This window comes from Rhinatrema bivittatum, chromosome 1 (assembly GCF_901001135.1).
Source record: "Rhinatrema bivittatum chromosome 1, aRhiBiv1.1, whole genome shotgun sequence".
Taxonomy (NCBI): domain Eukaryota; kingdom Metazoa; phylum Chordata; class Amphibia; order Gymnophiona; family Rhinatrematidae; genus Rhinatrema; species Rhinatrema bivittatum.
This window is the reverse complement of record NC_042615.1, coordinates 143192029-143217650: the sequence shown is the minus strand read 5'-3', so window position 1 is coordinate 143217650 and position 25622 is coordinate 143192029. Positions and strand designations below refer to the sequence as shown.

Sequence of the window (25622 nt, the reverse complement as noted above, 5' to 3'; positions counted from 1 at the left end):
ATTGCTGGAATCTAACAAAGATACCACAATACACAAAGCAAACCTTGGTCTTCTCATGGATCTGGAAATGGGCCATATCCAACAATGTTAAGCTAAACCCCAGCGAAACAAAAATTCTAGTCCTAGATACCACCCTGCCCCACCAATGACACCCCCAACAATAAATCCTGAAGTCTGGAGCTTGGGTGTCACCCTGGATTCTAGATAATACTTGCACTCGCAAATACTGACAGTTGCTAGGAGCACCCATTACTACTTAAAGCAAGTGAAGCAGATAAAACAGTACCTACAGAAAGGCCACCTTGAAATATGCATTTATCCTCTATTGACTAAACTACTGCAACATACTGAATATGTCTTCCACAAAAACTCTTCTGTTGCCTACAACTATTGTCTACTATAGGGACTATTGTCTACAACTATTGACATCTATAGGGACTACATTTCCCAAATCCTCTGGGACTTCCACTGTCTGCCAATCCCCTACCAGGCCCAATTCAAAACCTTATAGCTTGCCTTCAAATTACAAAAGGGGCCAGACCCTATTTATCTGAAGGCCTTCCTGTCGCCTTTCAAATCCATCCATAGGATAAGATCTGAAATGGAGGCTCTCCTATGACTCTTTGTTCCTGTTCTTCCCCTCCCCCCATTTCCAGGTTCTGGAATTCCTTCCCAACAGAGGCCAGACAGGTCATCAATATATTAACATTCTATTGCATGGTTAAAATCTGGCTTTTCTACTAGACTTACCCCTCCAACTCCTATATTCAGCAGCATTGACTTTAACATGCTGGATATGTACACTATAGGCTATAGCCTGCATACTACCTAATTGTTAACCTATCTTTGATAATTTGCACTGCTCTACATTTGAACTGTATTGTATATTTGTTTTATATGTATATTTGCTTGACTGCATTATATATTACTGCATTACTTCCTTTAGCCTTTGAGCCTTGCCCCATCCTTGTGCTATGATATGACCTATGTTGTCTTCTCTTTCATATGGATGTAAACCACTTGCTAACCCTGTACCTTGCTCTTGAGTAGGAGAGTGAGCAAAAATCTTTGTAATAAATAAACATTTGCATAAAAAGAATGTCTTGGAAAAATCATCTGCGTACTGCTTATTGATTTCATGCCTGCAGCAGTAGGGCCTTACCTTGGATTATTAGATCTGCCCCAATGAAGAGGAACCCTGGTTACACACAGGGCCTTCTGGAAAGGGAAATCCGAAAACCTGAAAGGCTCCGTAGAATTGCTTCCTGAACTGGGACATTCTTGTTTGGCTCGGCTCTTGAACATTACCCACTTTCTTCTAAAAGTTCCCTTATTTCAATAATCAAGAAAATAATATGTTGCTCCTTGCCTCGTTAAGCCTCCTGATTAGCGGTTAACAAAACCCGAATCGGACAGGCATGCACACAAGGTCTACCTCAGATTAAGGAACCTTATTGGAAAAGAAAGTTTACAGAAACAGTCCATTAAAAAAACAAAGTTCTAGCTTTCCTGTAAAGCCCGTGATAAACGTATTCACTTTTGAGATTCTACTATGCTGAAAAGACACTAGAGTAGCAACAGCCTAGGTTAGGAGAATGGTAGATGGTGAAGGGCGGGAAAAGGCTGTTTTCAGGGTTGGAAAATCCCGGGCGTAGAGAGCGCAGGCGGCGGAGCTTTCAGCAATGTCCGTGGCTTACTCTCTCCATACTACGGTGCGAGAGGAAGAGAGCTGAGGGGTGAGCGAGGGCCTTTGGGCAGCCTGTAATCAAGCGCGCATTTACCCCCAAGAACTGCAATCCCGGCCGCTGCTTTTTTCTTTCAGTCAACGCTGGGCGGCAGGAGAGGAGAGGAGGGGAGGGGAAGGATAGGATGCTGCGAAGGGGAAGGCGAAGCGTTGCTACAACTAAAAAGTGCACTTTCGCGCAGTCGTGGCGTCCCTGACACCCGAGCCAAGCAAACGTCAAGCCTTGTTTAATAATCGCCCTGTATAAATACTTCAGACTTTCAGGGGTGTGCGAGGGAAAAGGACGTGGCGGAAAGGCAGCCCGTGTCCCCTCGGCTCGTATGTCACTGTAAAACCTCGCTCTCTCTCTCTCTCGCCTGCTTGGCCGAGGGAAGGCGGTGGGGGGCAAGCCCGAGGATCTGCAATCATTGCCTCCCGGCTTCCCACTACCCCCAAGCCCCGAGAAATTATACACGAGCACCCAGACAAGAGCAGTAACAATAAACCAGCCATGGTCGATACGCTCAGGAGACTGGTCGGTAGCGAAACGTGCAAGATTTTGCATGAAAAACTGGACGACTGGTACAAAGATTATCACGTAAGTTTTCAATGATTTGAAACGAAGGCTTGTTTCCTTCCGCCTTAAGATGTCGATTATAGGTGCTGCAAGCATATATTAACTATAGAGTCTATGCTAATGTAATGCTTCCTAAACATCGTGTTTAATATGTATAAACTAAGGAGTAAAGCGTCAAGTGCATGAGAAGAATCAGTTGTACATTTACCGATTTCTGAAAGGGGTTTGATTGGGAAGAGAGTTAGATTATTTAATTAAAAAAAAAAAAGGATGATTGTGGCTCCTTAAGCATTGTGTAACGAATGTAATGGTGGATGTTTCGTGGGGTGGGGGAAGGCCGTGCATTCTAACTTCAGCCGGGATTCGCAGACACTCTCTACGTGCAGTGATTTCCCGGGGAGAAAAAAAAAGTTTGGGTATCCAGGGACGCTTGTTGCCATAGTGACGCTAACCCTTTTCTTAGTAAAATTGCACCACGCCTGACCAAACCAGCAACAGCCCCAAGCGCTCAATCTGATTCATTGACAATGGGGTTAAAACTGGTGTCGGGGGTCAGCTGGCAATGGGGAGAGAGAAAGTGTTCCATGGTTGATTTGGCCAGAATCATGTCACTTTCTAGAATGCTTTTCCTTGGAGAGTTGTTTTTTTTTTTCCCTCGGGCGAGTTGCTGGTAAAGATTTAAAACAACCTGTATAGAGGACTCGTGAACCATTTCAAATGGGTGATTTTGATTAATACTGTATTAGAATGTAAAAGAAATAAATTACATGCTAATTCAAACTTTTGACACAATTTACTGGTTATGCCTTGAAAACTAAAAATAAAAAAGAGCTCTTGTTTTTCAAGAACCTCTTTCCCCTATCAGTAAGCACACACAGGTCTTCCTATGACAGACTTGTAGATTTTTTCACGTTTTATAAACAATTCGGTATAATAAAAGTCTGCCAGAAACTTGATATCAGTGTACTGGCTGCAGATTTAATAAGAAGCTAATTTCAATTAATTTTGCTATAACACTACTTGTTTTTTTTTTTTTGTAACTTGAAAAACATGTATGGAGGAACTGTAAAGACTACTGAATTTTTACTTGCAGTTTATTCCAAATATCCATTTGTGTTTTTTCTGCAATAAACTTCTACCTTTTTTCACATGCAGTATAATCTGATAGCTGTTTGTAACAAGGATGCACAATAATTGGCAATTAGAAACGAATACCAACAAAACATTTTCATAGAAAGAGATAGAAATCAAGAAGTGTTTATGTTTCCTGATATTTGCATTCATTGTAAATTCTCTGGCTGGTCACACCTTTGCTTTTGAAAGTTGTTGCTTGTATGGCATTATTTGAAATGTTATAATTTAAAAATAAAATCAGTTTTAACTGTTATGAGGATTATCCCATTGGTATGTGTTTACCTCCTATTCAAACTTGTCTCTCATACTACAGCATCCAACATATAAAGGCAATAGTACCAAAATAAAACAAGTTTTATATTTAATAAATTAAAATATCTCATGTAAATCAACCCTCTTTTCAGAGAGCCCAGTAGAGCTGAAATACTGTTTCCATTCAGCCATATTTGTAAGGTTTGTAAATGAGCATTATCAGTCCTACAGTTTAGAGGAATCCAAGCCTCAACTGAATTTACACAACAAAATATAAAAAAGAAAGAAGCAATGCATCCAGACATAAACCCTACAGACAGATTGACTGTTTTAATTGTACAGTTTTCTTAATTTCTTTACACTGTTATTGTTGCTGATGGCGAAGAAACAGAATTGGTTAGTATTAAATAATTTTCATTCAAATAAAATTAGCATGTTGTGTATGAGGTAATATATGTACACATACACACACACACAATGCTATCATTGTAAGCTAAAAGAAAATTACTGCTGGTCAAGGGATGTTTATTGTTATGCCTTTACAATCAATTTTTAGGTTCTTTATGAAGGACAAATTTTACAGAAGTTCAAGTGTTTTATGCTGTAGTTTGTAAACTTCTGTTAAACTGTATTTCTCCCATAACTGAATGAGTATGATATGACTTTTTGGGTAAAGCCAACAGTAAAGTAGGGTGAGTGGTAGGAAAATTGGCCAGACTAGATGGGCCTTGCTTTTCAGCCACCTTGACTAAGATCAAATGTTACCCTTTCAGCTGAGACTGAAAACATGTTCAATATAGGGGAAAAAGGGGGCTATCGCCCTGCCATCTGATCCCACTAAGGACATGAATTGTTGTGGATCATGATCAAACTGGGAAGATTAAACCTCCCATAACAAAGAAAATCAAGGAAGCACTGTGCATTTTACCTGCCGATCAGAAAGTCTGCTGCGTCACTGAGCCTATCCTGCAGCTGATGCTATTGTTTCGGAAGAGCTGAGTAACTCCGCCCCCTATTGCATCATCACTGCCCACTGGGCCCTTTAAAATCATTGGCAGCAGGCCACATGGCCCTTTGCTGTGGCCCTTCCCTGGCAACTTTGCAGGCAACTTTATCTGTAATAATTTACATTTGGGTTTATTTGGGGGCTCTGGCTGCCAGTCAAATTTCTGTGGTTACAGGAAGGGTAACTATAGTGGTTTCTCTTATTGGTTTCTCTTATTTTCATGTAAAACCTGTTACCAGAGTTCAAAATCCTCTGTATCCTTATCATGGGGTGCCTGGCTGGGATTAGGATACACACCCATAGGTGTGGTACAGGACTGCAGGGCTGGACAAGGGCTGGTCTTCTTTCGAACCAGTCCCCTCCCTGCAGGTTGAGCCCTTGGGTTCTGGGGATTGTTAGGACTTAGCGGGATGAGGCTAGATGAGGTGGGAAAGACTGGAAAAGGCAGGGCAAAGACAGACTGGAAACAGAGGTCTGGGTAAGGAACAGGCAGGGAGCTGAGGATTGGAAACTGGAACAGGCTGGACAAGACTGGACAGGATACTAAGCAGGGACTGGGACTGGATACAGACACAGGCTTGGGCGGATATTGAGCAGGGACTGGGACTGCATACAGTCTGGGGCAAGGCAATAGCAAGGTAGGGAATGGATATTAGGAACTGGCCTGGGCAGTGCAGGACAATACCAGACAATGGGAGGTCTAGACAAGACAACAAAGAAGAGTGAGACTTGAAGGCAACAATGCAGAAGGCCTGTAGGCCGTTAAGCATAAGGCCCAGAGGCCACTAGGTGAGGTAAAGCCTGAGTAAGCCATCGTGCAAGGTCTAAGGTAAGAACAGGTCTGGAGGCTACAAGGCAAGCTAAGGCCTGAGTAGGCCACAGAGCAAGGTACAAGGAGACAGAAGGCCCGGAAGCCACAAGGCAAGATAAGGCTTGGGTAGGCTACAGAGCAAGATAAAGGAGACAAGGCTCAGAGGCCACAAGGCAAGGAAAGGCCTAGATAGGCCATAAGACAAGGAGCAAGATACTAGAAGTCCCGGAGGCCACAAGGCATGGAGCAAAGTAAGAATGGCCAGGTCAGAGAGCCAAGGGTGACTCCATTAAGAAACATCTAAGTTCTGGCAAGGCAGGGTTAAATGGGGCTGGAGCTTGTGTGTGGTGTGAGCAGCGAGGAGGAGCTTGGCAAGACTGAAGGTGATGTTTGCTGAGGAACCTGGTGGAGAAGAGGCTGCACCATAGGCAAAATCAGATGGCCAGTGAGGAGATGGCTTAGGTAGCTAGGAACAGAGCTCAATGGAGGCCTATGCTGGTGGGGAGGTGTATTAGCAGATAGGATCAGGGTATAGTGAGGCTGTATGGCAGGCAAAACTGACAATGCTATATGGCTTACACTGCATTATGCTAAAGTATTAGGTATAGAGAAGCTTTCTCTATCTATGGCTTATGTGAATATTGCTTCTATAACGAAGAAGTTTGATGACATTTCAGCTTATTTGGCAGACGGGTCTTTGGATCTTTTTTCCCTTATGGAAATATGGATGCCAGAAACTGATATTTCTTTGTTGAATCTTAATTGGCCATCAGGTTATTCTTATTTACAGCAGATGAGGTCTTATAAAAGGGAAAGGGTGTTTTGTTATTTTATAATTCTGTTTTAAATTTTAAACCCCTTTCTATCTGTCTTGGAAATGGATGTGAAAGTGTAGTTATGAAATTAAAAGGCTGTGTTTGGTTTACTGCCCTCCAGGTATTTTATGTAGAGATTTAACTTTTATGGTAGATTTTTAAAATACTTTAGTAGTCTTTTATCCTAAAGTAATAATTCTTGGTGATTTTAATATTTACCCAGACAGCAAACCAAAATCTGGTTTTGGGGATTTTAGGGATTTCACAACCACACATAAAGGTGGCTTGACCAATTATTTTGTTTAGAATTACTAGTGGGGTTTGATGTTAAGAATATTGTCATATATCCAGTTCCATGGTCAGATCACTATCTAATACCTTTTGAAGTTTTGTTTTCTGTAACCAGATTTCACCATTCAAGTAATTTGACAATTCATGGTGTTTGGAAACCTATTTACCCTTTGAGTTTTTAAGAAGAATGGCTGTTGGTTAAAGATCAGCTTGTTAATTCTTCCGCTGATAGTATGACTAATTATTTTAATCAGCTGTTGTTAGCTATTAGAGATAAGGTTGCTCCTATAAGATATAGGAAAAGGAGAGTTGTGAAATGTAGAGTGCCTTGGTTTAATGCCCTTCTAATACAACTGAAAGGAAGTTACTGAAAACAGAGATCCTGGAGGAAAATCTATTCTGTGAGCTCTTATCAGGCATTTGATCTGTTAGGAGTGAATATAAATCTCTTTACTCAGCTACAAGAAAGTCTTATTATTCTAGCCAATTGCAATCCTCACTTTATCAGACCTATGAGCTATTTGAAATAATTAGGTCCATCTCTGAGAGATCACATGGGAAACATATTGAGTTTGCATTTACTCCCAATGATTTTGCTAATCATCTAGTGCAGAAAGCTAAGCTTTTGAAGACAAGTTTAAAATCCTGATCCTCATGTTTAAATCAATTCATGGTTTGGCCCCAAAATATTTAACTGATTTATTTAAAGAATATGCTCCACCTAGATGTCACGTTCAGCTTTTAGGAAATTGTTGGAGTTGCCTCCTTTGAGGGAAATTCATTATCAAGATACTAGACTCTGGCTGCTGTCAATTAGGGATGTTACCCTTTGGAATGATTTGTCTGTTGAATTACGGGATTTATCAGACTTTAAATATTTCAAAATTATGTTAAAGCAGTCTTATTTACTGAAGTGTTTTCTGACAAATTTTAATATTTTGTCTTTTATTGCTGCTTGTCTTAACATTTGTTTTATGTTAATTTTGTAATTCGCTTAGCTTAACAAAGTTGTTATAGGAGGAATAGAAGTATTTTTAATAAATAAATAAATAAATGCTTTCCAATACTTCATTGGGTCCTCTGTTGATCTTGCTGATTCAACTCTAATGACATACTCAATGTGGGTAACCTTTGGGACTGATGGGCCAATCGAAATTGAAAAATGTATGGGTCATGTAAAGAATTCATTTTGCCCTCTTGATTCTTTTCCTTTATTATATATATTAAAAGATGAAGTTTTTGGAGATTTTTATGTTTTTGGTTAATTTATTTATCTAAGGACTTAAGACTTGGTTATTCAAGCAAGCTTTCCCAGACACAATCTAATATCACGTCATAGATACAAACCAAGGACTTCAAATATTCAGCCATTAATCATGCCATTTTTACATAGCATTTAATTTATTTGTATACATTTCAACCGTTTATTCTTTCCTATCTCTTCCTTCTTATCCAAGTTCTGCTACCCTTGTTATTTGTAACTGCTCCTTCGATCACCACAGTTCTAGTTGATGTATTTAATGCACTCCCGTTTCATGTAAACCAGCAAGATATGTGCTCATGATTGCCGGTATATAAAAACCTTAAATAAATAAAATAAATAAAAAATAAGAGGGGAAGGTACCATTGGCTCTAGAAAGAGTGATTGTTTGGCCCATCTATAAAAAGAGGAACCTGCCAGTATATTTACCAACAAGTTAACCTATTTCTAATTTGTCCACACTGAGTAAACTTCTGGAAAAATCATATATTCCTAGTATTCAGAATTTCTCACTGATAATATTTTCAACCTGTTCAGTGCAGGTTTCGACAGAAGCAAAGCAGTGAGATTCTCCTCATCTCTGTTACTAATTATTTGCTTCAGGAGTTTGATAAAGGAGAAGCTATTAGTAAAGCCCAAAGGCAGCGTAGGCTTTTGACACAGTCTCTCTCACTCCTTTGCTGCAGTGATGGAATGAAATAAGAATTAGAGGTGTAGTTTCTAACTGATTTAGATCTTAACTTGGAATGAGACAATGGGTTTGTTTTTCTGGACCTCAATCAGATTGGTTTAGATTGTCCTGCAGTGTGCCAAAAGGGTCCTTGCTGCCTGTAGCACTCTTTTTAATGTTTATCTACGATCGCTCTGTTTATTATTGTAGCAACATGCAATAAAGTTTTAAATATATTCTGATGATATTCAGCTATTTTTCCTAATTAAAGGTTATTTGAATGCCATTCTTGTTGTTGTTTCTGAGAGCCTGTAGTATATTAATAGATGGATGAGTCAAAATCACTTAATGCTGAATCTTACTAAAACAGAACAATTTGTATTACGCATGATACTAATCTCTTGGCTAGTCATAATATGACTAGTTTTCAGTAATGGCTGGAACTCAAGAACACTGGAACAGAGTACAGGCAAGAGTGAATCTCAGGAACACTGGAACAGAGTGCGGATAAGTTTGGAACTGGAACTCAGACAGGGACTGGAACTGACTGGGACAGGACAATACAGAACATGAAACATAAAGCCCAAAGGCAGCGTAGGCAAGACAAGCCCCTAGGGGCAAGGCAAGGAGAGGCCTAGCAACAGGCAGACGCCAAGGGAAGCCTCAGGGCTAGGCCAGGCCTAGGTAGGCCAGAGGTCAGGGAGACAGAGAGAGGCCTAGAGTCAGGAAAAGGCCAAGAAGGACCTCAGGAGTAGGCATGGTCAGGGCTGAAGGCCGGGAAGCGACAAGACAGAGACAAGCGCAGAAGGCCAGATAGCCACAAGGCAGGGGCTGGAATCAGAAGGTCCAGAGGCCACAAGGAAAGACAAGGCAAGGCTGTAGTCAGAAGGCCCAAAGGCCATGAGACAAACAAAGGAAAGGCCTGAGAAGGCAGAAGTGGCTAGAGCAAGGAGCCAAAGAGAACTCAATGCTGAAGCATTGAGGCAAGGGACAGACTGGGCTAAGTAGTGCTGGAGCCTGGGTATGGTGCAGGTAGGAGAGGGGCTTGGCTAGCCTGGGGAGTGTGCTCATGGAAGTCCCCTGGTGGAGCGGAGGCTGTAAGACCAGCTGAGGCAAGAAACCAGGGCGTGCTGGAGAGTACAGTTCAGAAGAGGGCTCATTGGAGTCCTCTGTTGGAGGGAAGGCTGCACAGTGGCCAGAACCATAACAATATCCAGTTTTTCATACCCAAAACAATTCATAGGCTGACTCAGTAAAGAAGGTATCATTATGTTGCCCAGAAACTGAGCACTAGATGAGCCAGAATTGCCTGGCTTTAAGCATCAATAAAACTGAGATTGTGATCTAGAGCTAGTTTTCTAGACTAGAGACCCCTACAGTGATTTTTCACAAGTGTACATAATGATGCCTTATCATTAAGTGCCTTATGAACCATCAACATGATCTTGAATTTTTATCCACCATGAGACAGGAAGCCTATAAACTGATTGCAAAGCAGTTGTTATATGGATTTTCAGCTGAATGTCCATCAGAATTCTAGCTCCTGTATTCTGCATTATCTGAAGAGCCCGGATTGTGTTTGCTGGAAGACCTATGTAGATTGCGTTACAATAGTCTAAACCCAATAGTACCAAAGACAGTAATTCAATTTGAAAGTTGTTGGGCAGTAAAAGTGGTTTTAGCCTGCAGAGAAGGTGCAATTTGTAAATGATGGCTTTACTCTATTACTCAGATGTGCTCAGAAAGATAGTATCATATAGAATTCCAAGTTTGCAGGCAATTGGAATTTGTGCATCAGTTCTGCGCTGAAGATTTATCGACTTCCTCATATGTTACAGTCTAGTAATCAAGGTTTCCTTGAGATAGTGTCACCTAAATTAGTACATCTGACCAAGGCTTGAGAGAGCTTCTCAACTGCAGGCCTGGTCCTCTGGAATTCCCTTCCACCATTTTTGCGAGCCATTGACTTCCTTTATTTAGAATCAGTTTAAGGCATATTTTTTTTATACAGGTTTTTGAGCTGACTGATTAAGATTGTATAGTGATGCTGTTAACACCTTTGAGAGTATACTGTTATTGCAGTTTTTTTTGAATTATGACAGGGTAATTTTATATATAGGCTTTTATTCAAATTATTTCAAATGGAGCACTGCTTGAGTGATCACTAAATTATTTGATGTTGATGTTTTGATTATGTGTTTGTATTATAGATGTTTGTATTGTAATCCACTGTGAACAATGGAACATGCGGACAATACATTTTTATTAACAATAATAATAATATTATGTATTGCAACAGATCACTGGCTAGACTCTGCCAATCCACTGACAGTTTTCTGGAACAGACTACTCAGAGCTAGTAACTTGCAGCAAAACAACTTTACTCCAGACTTAAATGTTTAGCTCATACTTGAAACTTTCAGTTGCTTTTCTGAGATACCTGAATCACCCCAGCAAAGATACATTTGTGGTTAGCCATAGGCCAACCCCATTTCCCAGGGGGCCATATAGAACCTGTTCCCCAACTGTACCTTCTGCAGACTCAAATCTCAAATTAAAGGCTGCAGCTATCTCTGCTTCTGGGTTCAGGGGAGCTTTCCCTTTTGACGCCCTGCCTGTTGAGCTGGAGGTGGACCCTTGGCCTGGTGCAGGATTGGTATGGCCCTCTGGTTGGACCCAGAGAGCGCCTGCCACCAGGAGGCAGAGCACAAAGGAGACAGAGGCTAGCTGGAGCTTTGCCATTAACAGTCCGGGGTTTCCGCAGGTTGAGCCCTTGGGTACCCGGACCGCCTGGACTTAGGTGGGCCTCAGATGGTCTCCCGGAGTGGTAGCAGAGGGGTGTGCCCACCACGAGCAAGGGTGCGTGGCTAATGCAGAGAGGATGGACCAGACCCGAACTGGAAACTCCGGAGACCTCAAGGAGGTAACAGTTCAGGAAGGCTCTCTGGGCGAGGCAGGCAGTGCCTGCGGGTCTAGTCGGGTGAAGGCCGTGGGTAGAATCCAAGCAGGTCAGCCTGGAAGTCACGGAAGGCCAGAAGAGAGTGTCCGAGTGAAGCACAAAGGTCAAAGCCAGAGTTTCCATCCAGAAGTGGTCAGCCAAAGCAGGGGTCAATACCAAGGTCAGTCCGAGTGTAGTCAAGGCAAGCGAGGGTCAGTTCCAGGCAGCAGACGAAGAGAGTAGTCAGGCAGGCAGTGAGAGTAGTCAGGCAGGGCTGGAATCAGAAGGGCTGCAGACGAAGAGAGTGGTCAGTTCCAGGCAGCAGTCGAAGAGAGTAGTCAGGTAGGCCGAGGTCAGTACCAGAGATCAGTCCGAGAAGGTACTACCTGAGTAAGGACCTTGGAACAAGGAGACGCTGGAACAAGGGAACGCAGGAACACAGGATTAAGCAAACTAGAACACCATGGTTCTAGTTTGCCTAATCCTATTTATAGGGCTAGTAAGTGATGTCATCATACTGCGTCCGAATCGGTTTTCCTGCGCTTGGCCCTTTAAAGCTCAGGACGTCGGCCGCATGCCTGGGGCGGGGCCGGGGCAGCTGAAGACGCAGAGCCCTGACAGGAGATCTGCTGTGAGACCTGCGGCGAGAGGGCAGTGGTGAGCGTTGGGGACGCCGGGAGCTGGCAGCAGTGGCAAGACCGGAGATAGTGGAGGGCAGCGCGAGGTGAGCAGGCCTGATGTGGCACCCATGCGCCCGGGACGCACAACACTGCCTGGCTCCTCTCTATCTCTCTTTCTCTGTCTGGCTTAAAAGAGATGCTGACTTTGTAATCAGCCTCAGCTGTGTCTCTTAATTAGTAACCACCGTTTTCTGGCTGCTACCTTGATCTTATGTTTCTTAAGGTTCTCAAAACTACATTTCCCAGAAATCCTGTGTTTCCTGTTTTCTTCTGGCTTTACAAACTCTTAGCCAACTCTTGTTTCCTTTTTCTTTCCACCTTGAAGCTATGTTCCCCCAGACCTCCTTTAGAGCTTCTTTTGTTTTCTAAAGTCTCTCCAGGCTACTTCTGCCTGTGCAGCCCCTGCTTCATCATGTGCATTAATTATACTGTTGCGGTATATGAATGACTATAATATCCACCCATCCTTCTCCCTTCTTTCCTCTAGCATATAGATATTTTGGTCCTGAAATCTCACCTCAGACTAGAACCATGCACCATAAAATTCAGAGCCCTACTTAAGACTTGGCTTTTCAAACAAGCCTTTCCCCAAAATCCTTGACGACCTCCGAATTATAATGCTATATTGTTCTGAATTGACTCTGTTTTTTTTTTCCTCAAGGCTCTAGTTCTCCTGTTTGATTTGTTCCTATGTTTCCCTTGCTTTCCTATCGGTTCTCTGTACCCCCTCCCCATCCCGTTATTTGTAATTTTCTTCTTATAGTTCGATGTAAACCGATATGATGTTTCGACTAATATCGTATAGAAGACTCTTTAAATAAATAAATAAATTTGGACCTATGGTTCAGACTGTACACCATTTTGGTAGTCCTTCTCTGAAATGCCTCGCCCTCATATATATCCTTTTGAAGGTATGGCCTCTAGAATAGAGCGCAGTACTCCAGATGAGGTCTCACCAGTGAACTGTAGAGAGACGTTAGCACCTTCTTTTTTAAACTTGTTATTACTTCTATCTATCTTAACATTACTTTCTTGTCACTGATCTGTCACACTGCTTTGCATACTTGAGATTTTCAGATATGATGATTCTGAGTTCACTGTCCTGTTTGATGCACACTAATATCTCATCATGTTTTACAAAAGGACATGAGATAAACACTGTGGATCCTACAGGAGAGGATAGAAATGAAAAAATTGGGTAACCTATGATAACTTTAGGTGTAATACTTCTGTCTGGGGGTAACCTGCGCAGAGCGGCAGATACTACTACCCTTAACAGAAGGTAAAAGGGTAATCTGCATGGAGTGGCAGTCACTATCCTTAACAGCAGGCATGGGGGTAACCTGCACAGAGCCTTGTTACTATGTTACATTCCAAACCCATGAATGAATACAATTTTTGCATTAAATCTTAATTGTCTAACCTTTAACCATTCCTCAAGTTTTCTGAAATCACTGCTGATTTTTTCTACTCCATTTGGAATGTCCACTCTGTAAGAGTTCTTTATATAATCTACAAAAAACAAACGTTTCCTATTGATCTCTCTGCAATATTACTTATAAAATTATTGAACGTCTACCCTAGAACTGATCCCTGAAGCATTCCACTAGTAAACTCCATCTTTCTTTCCTTGGATTGAGCATTATTTACCACTATAAGTTGCTAAGCAACTTTACCCCAAAGTTTACTTGGAAGAATTGTTTCTTTTGTATAATGTTAACTTTTGTAAAAGATGTTTTCTGTAGGTAAATTATAAGATGTAATGTCTAGAGAGTGGCTGCGACCTACACAAAAATCATAGAAGTAAATTACAATATATATAACTAACATATTTGTAATCTCTTGTAGTTCATGATCCTGGCGAAACTGGGATGATTAACCTATAAAATACATTCTATGGGAGGTTTAATTCTTTCAGTTTGGTCAGGATCAAGAACTGCAAGAGATTGCAGAAGAGGAAGATAGGCAATGATATCTTGAAAAGCTAAGAGAGTTGGGAAAGTGGTGAGGAGTGAAGATGCAAATGGAAGAGAAATAGATAATATGGTAAAATGAGGGAAGGGAGGACAAGACATTTTTAGATGTGTTAGTGGTAGGAGGAAGAGCAAAAACGGCATTGTAAGATTTTGGAGTTGAAGGGGAAAAATATGTAGTGGCTGATGAGGAAAATGTGGAATTGCTTTTGTTTTTTGAGTAAGAGCCGGGAGTAAGATCACAGAAAATTAATACAAATATGTATTTATTTCACAATTTATAGCCTGCACAATCAAAAGTGCTTGGCAGGTAACAATTTATATACATAATAAATACATAAAACAAACAAATAAAAATCCCCAAAACATAAAGACATTAACTAGAGAAAAAAGAGATATAACACAATCATTATGTAAAAATTAAATAATAAATGGCATATATAAAATTTAAAAAAATGTTGCCGCTCAGAATAGATGCATCACATAAACACAGATGTACTGTAATATGAGATTTGGTTGCTGGCATCTCAACAAAGTTTTTTGTGGAGATTTTTCTTTTGAAATTGCATCTATTCCAAGTCACATTATCCCTTGAGGAAGCCCAGTAGCGGGTGAAACAAAGGTCCTTTGTAGGAGTCTTTCTAAGGGTACAGTTGATCTCTTCAAAGAACATTTTTTGATGGACTGGTCTTTTTAAAGAACAGTATTCAGTGATTACTGTATTTAAATGTCATCTTTATTAGTCCTCTTATGTTTGAGTGCATATTTTTGGACTTCACTGTTGGATATACTATTTGGAGGAGAAGTCCATTAACGGCTATTAATCAAATTTGGATCATCAGATTTTGTTGTCTCGTTTGCAGGAATGTGGTATATCCGGGACAGTTCTTACTTGGTTTAAAAGCTATTTGTCAGATCGGTCTCAAACGGTCAGATTCAACTTTCAATCGTCATCTTCTCAGTCATTAAAAACTGGGGTCCCACAAGGCTCTGCCTTGTCGGCTATGTTATTTAACATTTATTTGGCCCCTATTACAAAACTGTTGTCCATCATTACTGATGGATTTAAAATCTATGTGGACGACATTCAGTTTTACATTAAGGTACAACAGTCTTGGCAAATCACTTCTGATACCTTGCACTTGTGTATAGATTCAATCAAGCGATGGCTAAAACAAATAAACTTATGTTGAATACCATCAAGACCAATATCGTATTGATCCATCGTCCTCATTGTACACCTTCCAATGACTCAATTCACATTGATGACATTTCATTCACCATTGATAAACCCATTAGGAGCTTAGGAGTTTTACTTGATCCCACGCTGTCCTTTCGTCCTCACATTAGATCCCTTATTAAAAGGGGGTTTTTCAAACTTCGTCTTATTGCAGGGTTGAGGCATTTGCTATTTGATCGAGATTTTCTGATTGTAATTCGTACGATTATTTTTCCTCACTTAGATTATTGCAACAGTTTGTTTATCGGTCTTACTAAAACGACATTACATTCGTTACAATTACTGCTTAATTCAGCTGCACGTTTAGTATCCCATTCGAAGCGTTGTGAGCATATTTCTCCAGTCCTATATAATCTGAATTGGCTACCAATAACTGAACGCATTACTTATAAAATAGTTATGATTGTCTTTAAGTTGTTAACTTCTGATTCCTCTTACTGGCTAAATGCTCTTCTACGCATTTACAAACCATTAAGATGTTTACGTACTTCACAATTGATTTTGCTAGAAGTTCCTTCTGTTCAACATGCTCACTTATATAGTACTCGTGAGACCTCTTTTTCCATTGCTGCGCCAACACAATGGAATCTTATTCCATTTGAGCTCAGGTCTTTGGATGATGCAAAAAAGTTCAGACAGTTTTTGAAAGAACACCTTATCCATCGTGCATACAATATATTCTAGAGTGCTGCCAGCAGAATAAATACCTTTACAGATGTGAGGATTCTGTTACATATTTTGGGTGATTGACTATTTATTTTGTTTACATGAGATTGGTTATTTCTGTCTCTGTGAAATACATGTAATTTGTGTGGTATTGTATTTATTATTTTTATGTTTCATTATGTATGTTAATGTTGTAAATCGCCTAGGCCTCTCTGTGGTAGGCGATCAATAAATTTTAATAAATGAAAATGAAATGAAATGAGAAGTCCATTAACGGCTATTAATCAAATTTGCTTAGGGAATAGTCACTGCTATTAATTGCATGCTTAGTTTGTTTTTCTTATTCATTTAGATCAAGTGTTCTGATTTGTTCCAAGATTGTTCCATGTAAACTGCCACCCGGCAGTAGTTATTACTGTTAAATTGTGAACCGGAGTGATATGTATTGTATACAGGAACTCCCGGTATATAAAAACCATAAATAAATAAATAAATAAATAGCATGGGATCTTCTTAGTGTTTGGGTAATTGCCAGGTTCTTGTGGCCTGGTTTGGCCTCTGTTGGAAACAGGATGCTGGGCTTGATAGACCCTTGGTCTGACCCAGCATGGCAATTTCTTTTGTTCTTATGTTGGATAATCTTACAAAGAGACTACCAGACTTTCTAGCACATATCCTTTCTAATAGAGATGTGAATCGTGTCCTCGATCGTCTTAACGATCGATTTCGGCTGGGAGGGGGAGGGAATCGTATCGTCGCCGTTTGGGTGTTTAGAGTATCGTGAAAATCGTTAAAATCATGAACCGGCACACTAAAACCCCCTAAAACCCACCCCTGACCCTTTAAATTAAATCGCCCCCTCCCGAACCCCCCCCCCCAAATGCCTTAAATTACCTGGGGGTCCAGCGGCGGTCCGTAGCTAAATCGGGGGAAGGGGGAGGGCAGGAAAACCGGCACACTAAAACACCCTAAAACCCACCCCCGACCCTTTAAATTAAATCCCCCACCCTCCCGAACCCCCCCCCAAATGCCTTAAATTACCTGGGGGTCCAGCGGCGGTCCGGAACGGTCTCCTGCAATTGAATCGTGTTGTCTTCAGCCGGCGCCATTCTGCGCCGCCATTTTGCAAAATGGCGGCGGCCATAGACCAACACGATTCGACTGCAGGAGGTCGTTCCGGACCCCCGCTGGACTTTTGGCAAGTCTTGTGGGGGTCAGGAGGCCCCCCCAAGCTGGCCAAAAGTCCCTGGGGGTCCAGCGGGGGTCCGGGAGCGATTTCCTGCCGCGAATCGTTTTCCGAACGGAAAATGGCGCTGGCAGGAGATCGACTGCAGGAGGTCGTTCAGCGGGGGTCCCGCTGGCAGGAGATCAACTGCAGGAGGTCGTTCAGCGGGGGTCCCTTACTTTTCAATCTACAATATAAATGGTCTCTGACCGACGGCCCACAAATGCGCAGTAGAGAGCAGCTCTACTGCGCATGCACGGGTGAGAGAGCACATTGGTCAGAGAGGAGCAACATGGCACTGGGAGGAAATGGAGCCGTGTGAGAGCTGCCTTGGAAGTGGCAGGGAGGAGCAGCAGCAGTATCCAAGCGTCGGGCGGGTCAGCAATGAGCCCGGTAGTAAGGCGCGCGTTCTGGAGAAGAGAAAAAGAGGGAGTGGAGGAGGGCTGAGGGAGAGGGAAGGGGTTGTGGAGGAGGTGGGAGAGCAAGGAAAGGGAAGATGAGAGGGGATGGAAGGAAGAGGATGTGAGTATGTGGGAAGGGTAAAGTTGTGAAGAAGAGAAAGAGGGAGTGGAGGAGGGCTGAGGGAGAGAGGAAGGGAAGGTGAGAGGGGATGGAAGGAAAAGGGAAGAGGATGTGAGTAAGTGGGAAGGGTAAGATGTTCTGGAGAAGAGAAAAAGAGGGATTGGAGGAGGGCTGAGGGAGAGGGAAGGAGATGTGGATGAGGTGAGAGGTACCAACATTTGATAATCAAGAGAGCAGTGAGTCACTTCTGGCTGACTAACTGAAGTGTTAAGGTTGTGTGTTTGATTTGAATAGGTACCATTGTTTGTTAATCAGAACAGCAGTGAGTCACTCAGGAAAACTAACTGCAGTGTAAATCTCCAAAGGGATTGTTTTGCATTAATTTACCTTAGAAGCACATTATATATTTCAAGGGAAGAGCTCAGTAACCCACATTCCAGTGGGAGCAGTGAGAGGAGAGGATCACCTTGCTAGTGGCTGAAAGGAATCAGTAAGTTTTTGCTTGGCACATTGTCTTTTTCAAAAGTATTGGAGCAAAGTTAACTATTTGAGAATATTATTTAGTGTGTTTGTGTATTTGTGCTTTTAATAGTCAGTAAGGCAGCGAATAAACAAGTTAGACTGTATTTTTAAATGGTCAGTCAGTAAGGCAGCTAGTAAGCAGTAGTTAGTGTATTTATTTTTAAAAGTCTGTAAGGCAACTAGTAAGCAGAACTGAGTGTTTGTATTTAAAAAAAACCCAAAAAACAAAGTAGCCAGAAGCTAGAAATAAGCTAGGAGCAGTGTATACCTAAGTAAAAAGGTTGAAAAGTTCAGTTCAGTTACTCAACTTGGAAAGGTGTTGAGGTAGTGTGATTTGGTTTGATTAGGTACCAACATTTGATAATCAAGAGAGCAGTGAGTCACTCTGGCTGACTAACTGAAGTTAGACTGTTTGGATTTCCCAACCCACCCCTAGCTCATCCTTTAATTTATAGGCAGGTGCCACTTTCACAAAACAAAAAAACCCAAAAAAACAACAAAAACGTTATTGAGAGTTTGATCGTCCCTTGTAGGCCACTACCAGACATATAATGAATTCACTAATACATTTAAAGGACGTTAATTAGACACATTCCTACTCCCATAGCAACCTAAAACTTAACTAGGAACTGAACAAAATTGAGATGAAGGCAGCAGCCCAGCAGCAAGAGGGGGGCTTCCTAGTCTTTTGCATAGAGTGTCACATGTATGATTTTTTACCCGCCGGTGATAAGTTGTACATGTGCATGTGATGCAAAGAGCTCCTGGCTCTCAGAGGACGAATCCGATCTCTGGAGGCTAGAGTGGCAGACCTGGAGGAGCTGAGGCAGACAGAGAGGTATATAGATGAGACTTTCAGGGACATAGTAGCCAAGTCCCAACTTCAGACTGGCAGCCCTGGTGCTGCCTTGGAGGAAGAAGGTCTCATGACTGGAGGGCATTAACCGTGTGCAGCAGGAAAGGATCCTGTAGCAAGGCCCTGCTCTCTAGGTGATGCATTGTCCTTTAACACCGAGGATATCTCCCTAAGGCCGACTGCCCAGCAAGGAACTGTTAGGTCGGCCATCATAGTTGGTGATTCGATTATTAGGAATGTAGATAGCTGGGTGGCTGGTGGGCGTGAGGATTGTCTGGTAACATGCCTACCTGGTGCAAAGGTGGCGGACCTCACGCGTCACCTAGATAGGATTTTAGACAGTGCTGGGGAGGAGCCGGCTGTCATGGTACATGTGGGCACCAACGACATAGGAAAATGTGGGAGGGAGGTTCTGGAAGCCAAATTTAGCCTCTTAGGTAGAAAGCTTAAATCCAGAACCTTCAGGGTAGCATTCTCTGAAATGCTCCCTGTTCCATGCACAGAGCTCCAGAGTTTCAATGCGTGGATGAGACGATGGTGCAAAGAAGAGGGATTCAGTTTTATTAGGAACTGGGGAACCTTTTGGGGAAGGAGGACTCTCTTCCGAAGGGATGGGCTCCACCTTAACCAGGGTGGAACCTGACTGCTGGTGCTAACCTTTAAAAAGGAGATAGAGCAGCTTTTAAACTAGAACAAAGGGGAAAGCCGACAGTTGCTCAGCAGCGCATGGTTCGGAGAGAGGTATCTTCTAAGGATACTAATAATGCATTAGAATTAGGGCATCCCGACAGTGAAGTTCCAATAATAAGAAAAGTAGTCCAAGTGCCTGTAACTAAAAACTCACCTGAGCTAAAAAAATTCTAACTTATCCCTATCAATTAAAAAGCAGAATGAAAATACAAACAAAAAACAAACTTTGAAATGTTTGTATGCTATTGCCAGAAGTCTAAGGAGTAAGATAGGAGAATTAGAATGTATAGCAGTGAATGATGACATAAACTTAATTGGCATCTCAGAGACATGGTGGAAGGAGGACAACCAATGGGACAGTGCTATACCGGGGTACAAATTATATCGCAATGACAGAGAGGAGCACCCGGGAGGCAGTGTGGCGCTTTATGTCCGGGAAGGCATAGAGTCCAACAGGATAAACATTCTGCATGAGACTAAATGCAAAATTGAATCTTTATGGGTAGAAATCCCTTGTGTGTCGGGGAAGACTATAGTGATAGGAGTATACTACCGTCCACCTGGTCAAGATGGTGAGATGGACAGTGACATGCTAAGAGAAATTAGGGAAGCTAACCAAATTGGTAGTGCAGTAATGGGAGACTTCTTGTAATCTATCATTAAAATTATCCATTGTACCTGAAGACTGGAGGATAGCTAATGTAACCCCAATATTTAAAAAGGGCTCCAGGGGCGATCCGGGAAACTACAGACCGGTTAGCCTGACTTCAGTGCCAGGAAAAATAGTGGAAAGTGTTCTTAACATCAAAATCACAGAACATATAGAAAGACATGGTTTAATGGAACAAAGTCAGCATGGCTTTACCCAGGGCAAGTCTTGCCTCACAAATCTATTTCACTTTTTTGAAGGAGTTAATAAACATGTGGATAAAGGTGAACCGGTAGATGTAGTATACTTGGATTTTCAGAAGGCGTTTGACAAAGTTCCTCATGAGAGGCTTCTAGGAAAAGTAAAAAGTCATGGGATAGGTGGCGATGTCCTTTCGTGGATTGCAAACTGGCTAAAAGACAGGAAACAGAGAGTAGGATTAAATGGACAATTTTCTCAGTGGAGTGCCTCAGGGATCTGTATTGGGACCCTTACTTTTCAATATATTTATAAATGATCTGGAAAGCAATATGACGAGTGAGATAATCAAATTTGCAGATGATACAAAATTCTTCAGAGTAGTTAAATCACAAGCAGATTATGATAAATTGCAGGAAGACCTTGTGAGACTGGAAAATTGGGCATCAAAATGGCAGATGAAATTTAATGTGGATAAGTGCAAGGTGATGCATATAGGGAAAAATAACCCATGCTATAGTTACACAATGTTAGGTTCCATATTAGATGCTACAACCCAAGAAAGAGATCTAGGCATCATAGTGGATAACACATTGAAATAATCGGTTCAGTGTGCTGCGGCAGTCAAAAAAGTAAATAGAATGTTGGGAATTATTAGAAAGGGAATGGTGAATGAGACAGAAAATGTCATAATGCCTGTGTATCACTCCACGGTGAGACCGCACCTTGAATACTGTGTACAATTCTGGTCACTGCATCTCAGAAAAGATATAGTTGCGATGGAGAAGGTACAGAGAAGGGCTACCAAAATGATAAGGGGAATGGAACAGCTCCCCTATGAGGAAAGACTAAAGAGGTTAGGACTTTTCAGCTTGGAGAAGAGACGGCTGAGGGGGGATATGATAGAGGTGTTTAAAATCATGAGAGGTCTAGAACGGGTAGATGTGAATCGGTTATTTACTCTATCGGATAATAGAAAGACTAGGGGGCACTCCATGAAGTTAGCATGTGGAACATTTTAAAACTAATCGGAGAAAGTTCTTTTTTACTCAACGCACAATTAAACTCTGGAATTTGTTGCCAGCGGATGTGGTTAGTGCAGTTAGTATAGCTGTGTTTAAAAAAGGATTGGATAAGTTCTTGGAGAAGTCCATTACCTGCTATTAATTAAGTTGACTTAGAAAATAGCCACTGCTATTACTAGCAACAGTAACAAGGAATAGACTTAGTTTTTGGGTACTTGTCAGGTTCTTATGGCCTGGATTGGCCACTGTTGGAAACAGGATGCTGGGCTTGATGGACCCTTGGTCTGTCCCAGTATGGCAACTTCTTATGTTCTTATGACCATTCTAGAATGCCAGTTAGCCATATATGGGCCTTGCTTTTCAATCCAACTGACCAGAACTACCTTCTTTGCTATTAGTCCAGCCTTATCTATAAATAACTTGTTACTTGGACTTAAGAAAGCAAAATTCATTTTATATATGCCAAATAGCCAGATTTTCGTATCAAACGGTATAGGTATAGAAATTAGTTGAGTAGAGTGTAAAGACACTTCTTTCCAAAATTTCTATATTTCTGGAGAATTCCAAAACCCATGTATGTAAGTTCTCACCTCCATTCCATAGAAAACATAGAAACATAGAAATGACGGCAGAAGAAGACCAAACGGCCTATCCAGTCTGCCCAGCAATCTTTCACACTTTTTTTTTTCTCTCACATACTTATCTGTTTCTCTTGGCTCTTAGTAACCTTTTTTTATTCTATTTCCCTTCCACCCCCACCATTAATGTAGAGAGCAGTGTTGGAACTGCATCTAAGTGAAATAGCTTAATTTAGTTAGTGGTATTAACCACCGCAATAAGCAAGCCACACCCATGCTTATCTGTTTATTCAGACTGTGTAATTCAGTCCTTGTTGATTGTTGCCTGAATATAGATCCACCTTTCTTCAATCTCCCCTGTCGTTGAAGCAGAGAGCTATGCTGGCTTTGCATTGAAGTGAAATATCAGACTTGCTCCCCTGCCGTTGAAGCAGAGGGCTATTATGCTGGATATGCGTGAATTGTCAAAATTTCCTCCCCTACCGTTGAAGTAGAGGCCTATGCTGGTGGATATGCGTGAATTGTCAAATTTCCTCCCCTGTCGTTGAAGAAGAGAGCCCTGCTGGCTTTGCATTGAAGTGAAATATCAGACTTGCTCCCCTGCCGTTGAAGCAGAGGGCTATGCTGGATATGCGTGAACTGTCAAAATTTCCTCCCCATTCCACATTTAATACAGAGTGCTAATGAATCTAGCTTGGCTTTATACGCTTTATCTTGGGAAACATAAATTTTGTGTAAAAATGTATATTGTGTTTCTCTAAGGATTACATTTTCAGTAATCTGGCTTATACACATGAAGTATTTAAGATCTTGTTTCAACAGATCCACATTGGCCCATTTAGACCATTTCATATATGAAATCTCCTTCATTTTTTTGGTTAAAGCTCTGTTAAACCGTATTTTCTTTGCTCTTAAGAATAGATCTGTAAAATACTTATTGGCACTAACATCATGAAATGATTTAAGATGTTCTTTTACATAATGTCTCAGTTATAGGTAAGCATAAAAATCCGTATGTGGCAAAATAAATTCTTTTTGTAATTCTTGAAAACTGTGTATAATGTATGAGTTTTTAATAAAAATTTGGTTAATACTCTTAAGTCCTTTCTGGGACAAAGTTTGGAATACTGGATTATCTAAACCAGGGGGCAACTGTTGGTTCCCGCAGATATTCATAAAGAACGAAAGTCTGCCTTCATGCAAAAATAGTTTGCAAAGAAGGGCCCAAGCCTTCTTTCAGGAACTCACAATTAAATGTAATTTTAGTTCTTTCAGGACCTCACTTGCCTGGATCTGGATCAAGGAATTCAGAGAGATATTCCCAAACCAGTTGTGCAAATTTACTGAGGGGAAGAAACGTGAAGTCCCAAAGAGCCAATTAGCCTTGTACCTGAGTATGTAAGCTAGGTTGTATCTCTGCAAATTTGGGAAATTCATTCCTCCTTGCATTGAAATAATCAAAGTGTCTAGAGACAATCTTGCCCTCTTTTTGTTCCACAGAAAATCTCTGAAAATACTATTTATCTTTCTAAGGTCTTTACAGGAAAGCGATATGAGTAACATCTGTAAAATATATAGCCACTTCAAGACTTCCATCATTTTCAAGAGATGTATTTTGCCAGTCAGGGTTAAGGGAACTGTGCGTCAATGTGTCAGAGATTTAACCAGTTTCTGCATCAAAGGTTTCACATTTGCTCTGTATAAAGAAGGTATAGCAATGTCCTCGGGAATTTTAATTCCAAATAAGATATTGTACCCTTAACCCACCTTAATGGGAAACTTGAACCCCAAAAGAATGTTTTGCAGTCCCCTGAACATCTAGGACTTCAGATTTGTCCTGATTAATTTTCAACCCTACAAAACTTACAAACGGATTCTGGAAGGCCAGTACTTTTGGTAGGGATACTTTAATGGTTGGTAACATCATCGAAAGCTGCTACTATGAATGTTTGACCTCCTTTATAAAAGCCTGTTATATCTGCATCCATATCAATTTTTCTTAATAGAGGATCTAAGGAAAGAATGTACAATAAAGGAGAAAGGGGGCAGCCCTGTCATACTCCCCTATTTATCTTGCAATCTGCAGATTTACAACCATTTGCTATTATGTGTGAGATGGGATCTTTGTGTAGAATGGAAATGGATCTAACAAAATCTCCTGTTAAACAAAATCTATCCAATACTGAAAACATATAGGGCCAAGAAACTCAGTCAAAGGCTTTTTTAGAGTCAAATCCTATGGCCAACGCAGGGGTATTTTCATTTTCCTGTTTGCAAATAGTCATGACGATATGAGTACTTGCTGATCTGCCTTTTACAAAACCTACTTGGTTTGTGGAAATAATGGAGGACAGAATAATGCTCAGTCTGTCAGCAATAATCTTGGCATAGATTTTCAGGTCACAATTAAGCAGTGATATAGGCCTATATAATAAGATGGTACCAGTGGGTCTTTCACCAGTTTAGGCAGTAAAGTAATATATGCTCTATTGAATTCACGTGGGAAGGTCCCTTGTGGGAGCGCATCTATAAAGAATTTACTCATTGGCCCCACAATTTGCGCATGTAAAAGCTTAAAGTAATCATATGAGAACCTATCTGGGCTCGGGGTTTACCTGATTTACTTTCAGCTATCATTTTTAATATTTCAAGAGCTTGTATCGGTTTATTCGGAAATCCAATTGATCTTTTTGAAACCTTAAGGATTTGAAGATCTTTGAAAAATAGATTTTCTTCTTGTTCTCCCCCCCAATCGATCTTCAGAGCAAAGATTCTCATAAAATGATTTAAAGATCTCACAAATCTCTTTTTTCCTAGTAACTATAATGACTTATTCAGATTATAACTTTTCAATAAAGGTTTTCCCACGCCATACCCGCACTGCATTAGCCAAGAACTTTCCAGCTTTATTTCTGAATCTAAAGAAATTGTGTTCTGATTTTTGCAGTGTTTTAAGCACCTGCTGATGAAGGCAAGTATTTAAGCTCTCTAAAATGCTATCACATTCTTTCTTAGTTTCTTTAGCCTGATGTTTCACCATCTTTGCCTTGGCATGCTTTTATTTCTCTTCTAATTGTATAATGGTCCTGTTAAATCATTTATTTCTACTAAGTATATGATATTATATTATTTCTTCCTGAAGGGCTACTTTGTTTGTCTCCCAAAACAACATAGAGGAGTCCTCATATTGGGCATTATGAGATACAAAATCTAACCACTTTTTTTGTAGAAAAGTCTGGAAATCAATATCACCTTTTAAAAAAACTCAGAAATTTCCAAATAAATTTCTCCTTTTCAACTACCAATATTCGGGTATGATC

At 41.0% G+C, this 25622-nt stretch overlaps 2 protein-coding genes across 5 annotated transcripts in view; one reads left to right on the top strand and one right to left on the bottom strand.

Annotated features, from left to right (window-relative positions):
• SGCB (sarcoglycan beta) overlaps window positions 1-25622 on the bottom strand; it is a 112923-nt gene that overhangs the window by 82068 nt on the left and 5233 nt on the right. The window lies entirely within an intron of this gene.
• Window positions 1901-25622, top strand: part of SPATA18 (spermatogenesis associated 18) — a 274302-nt gene continuing 250580 nt past the window's right edge. Inside the window, exon 1 of one of the 4 annotated variants that reach the window (XM_029587820.1) lies at window positions 1901-2321. In XM_029587820.1, coding sequence (XP_029443680.1) covers window positions 2235-2321 — 87 coding nt within the window. In that variant the 5' untranslated portion in view covers window positions 1901-2234. The remainder of the gene's footprint in view (window positions 2322-25622) is intronic. The other 3 variants (XM_029587806.1, XM_029587813.1, XM_029587829.1) reach the window with 3 other exon arrangements.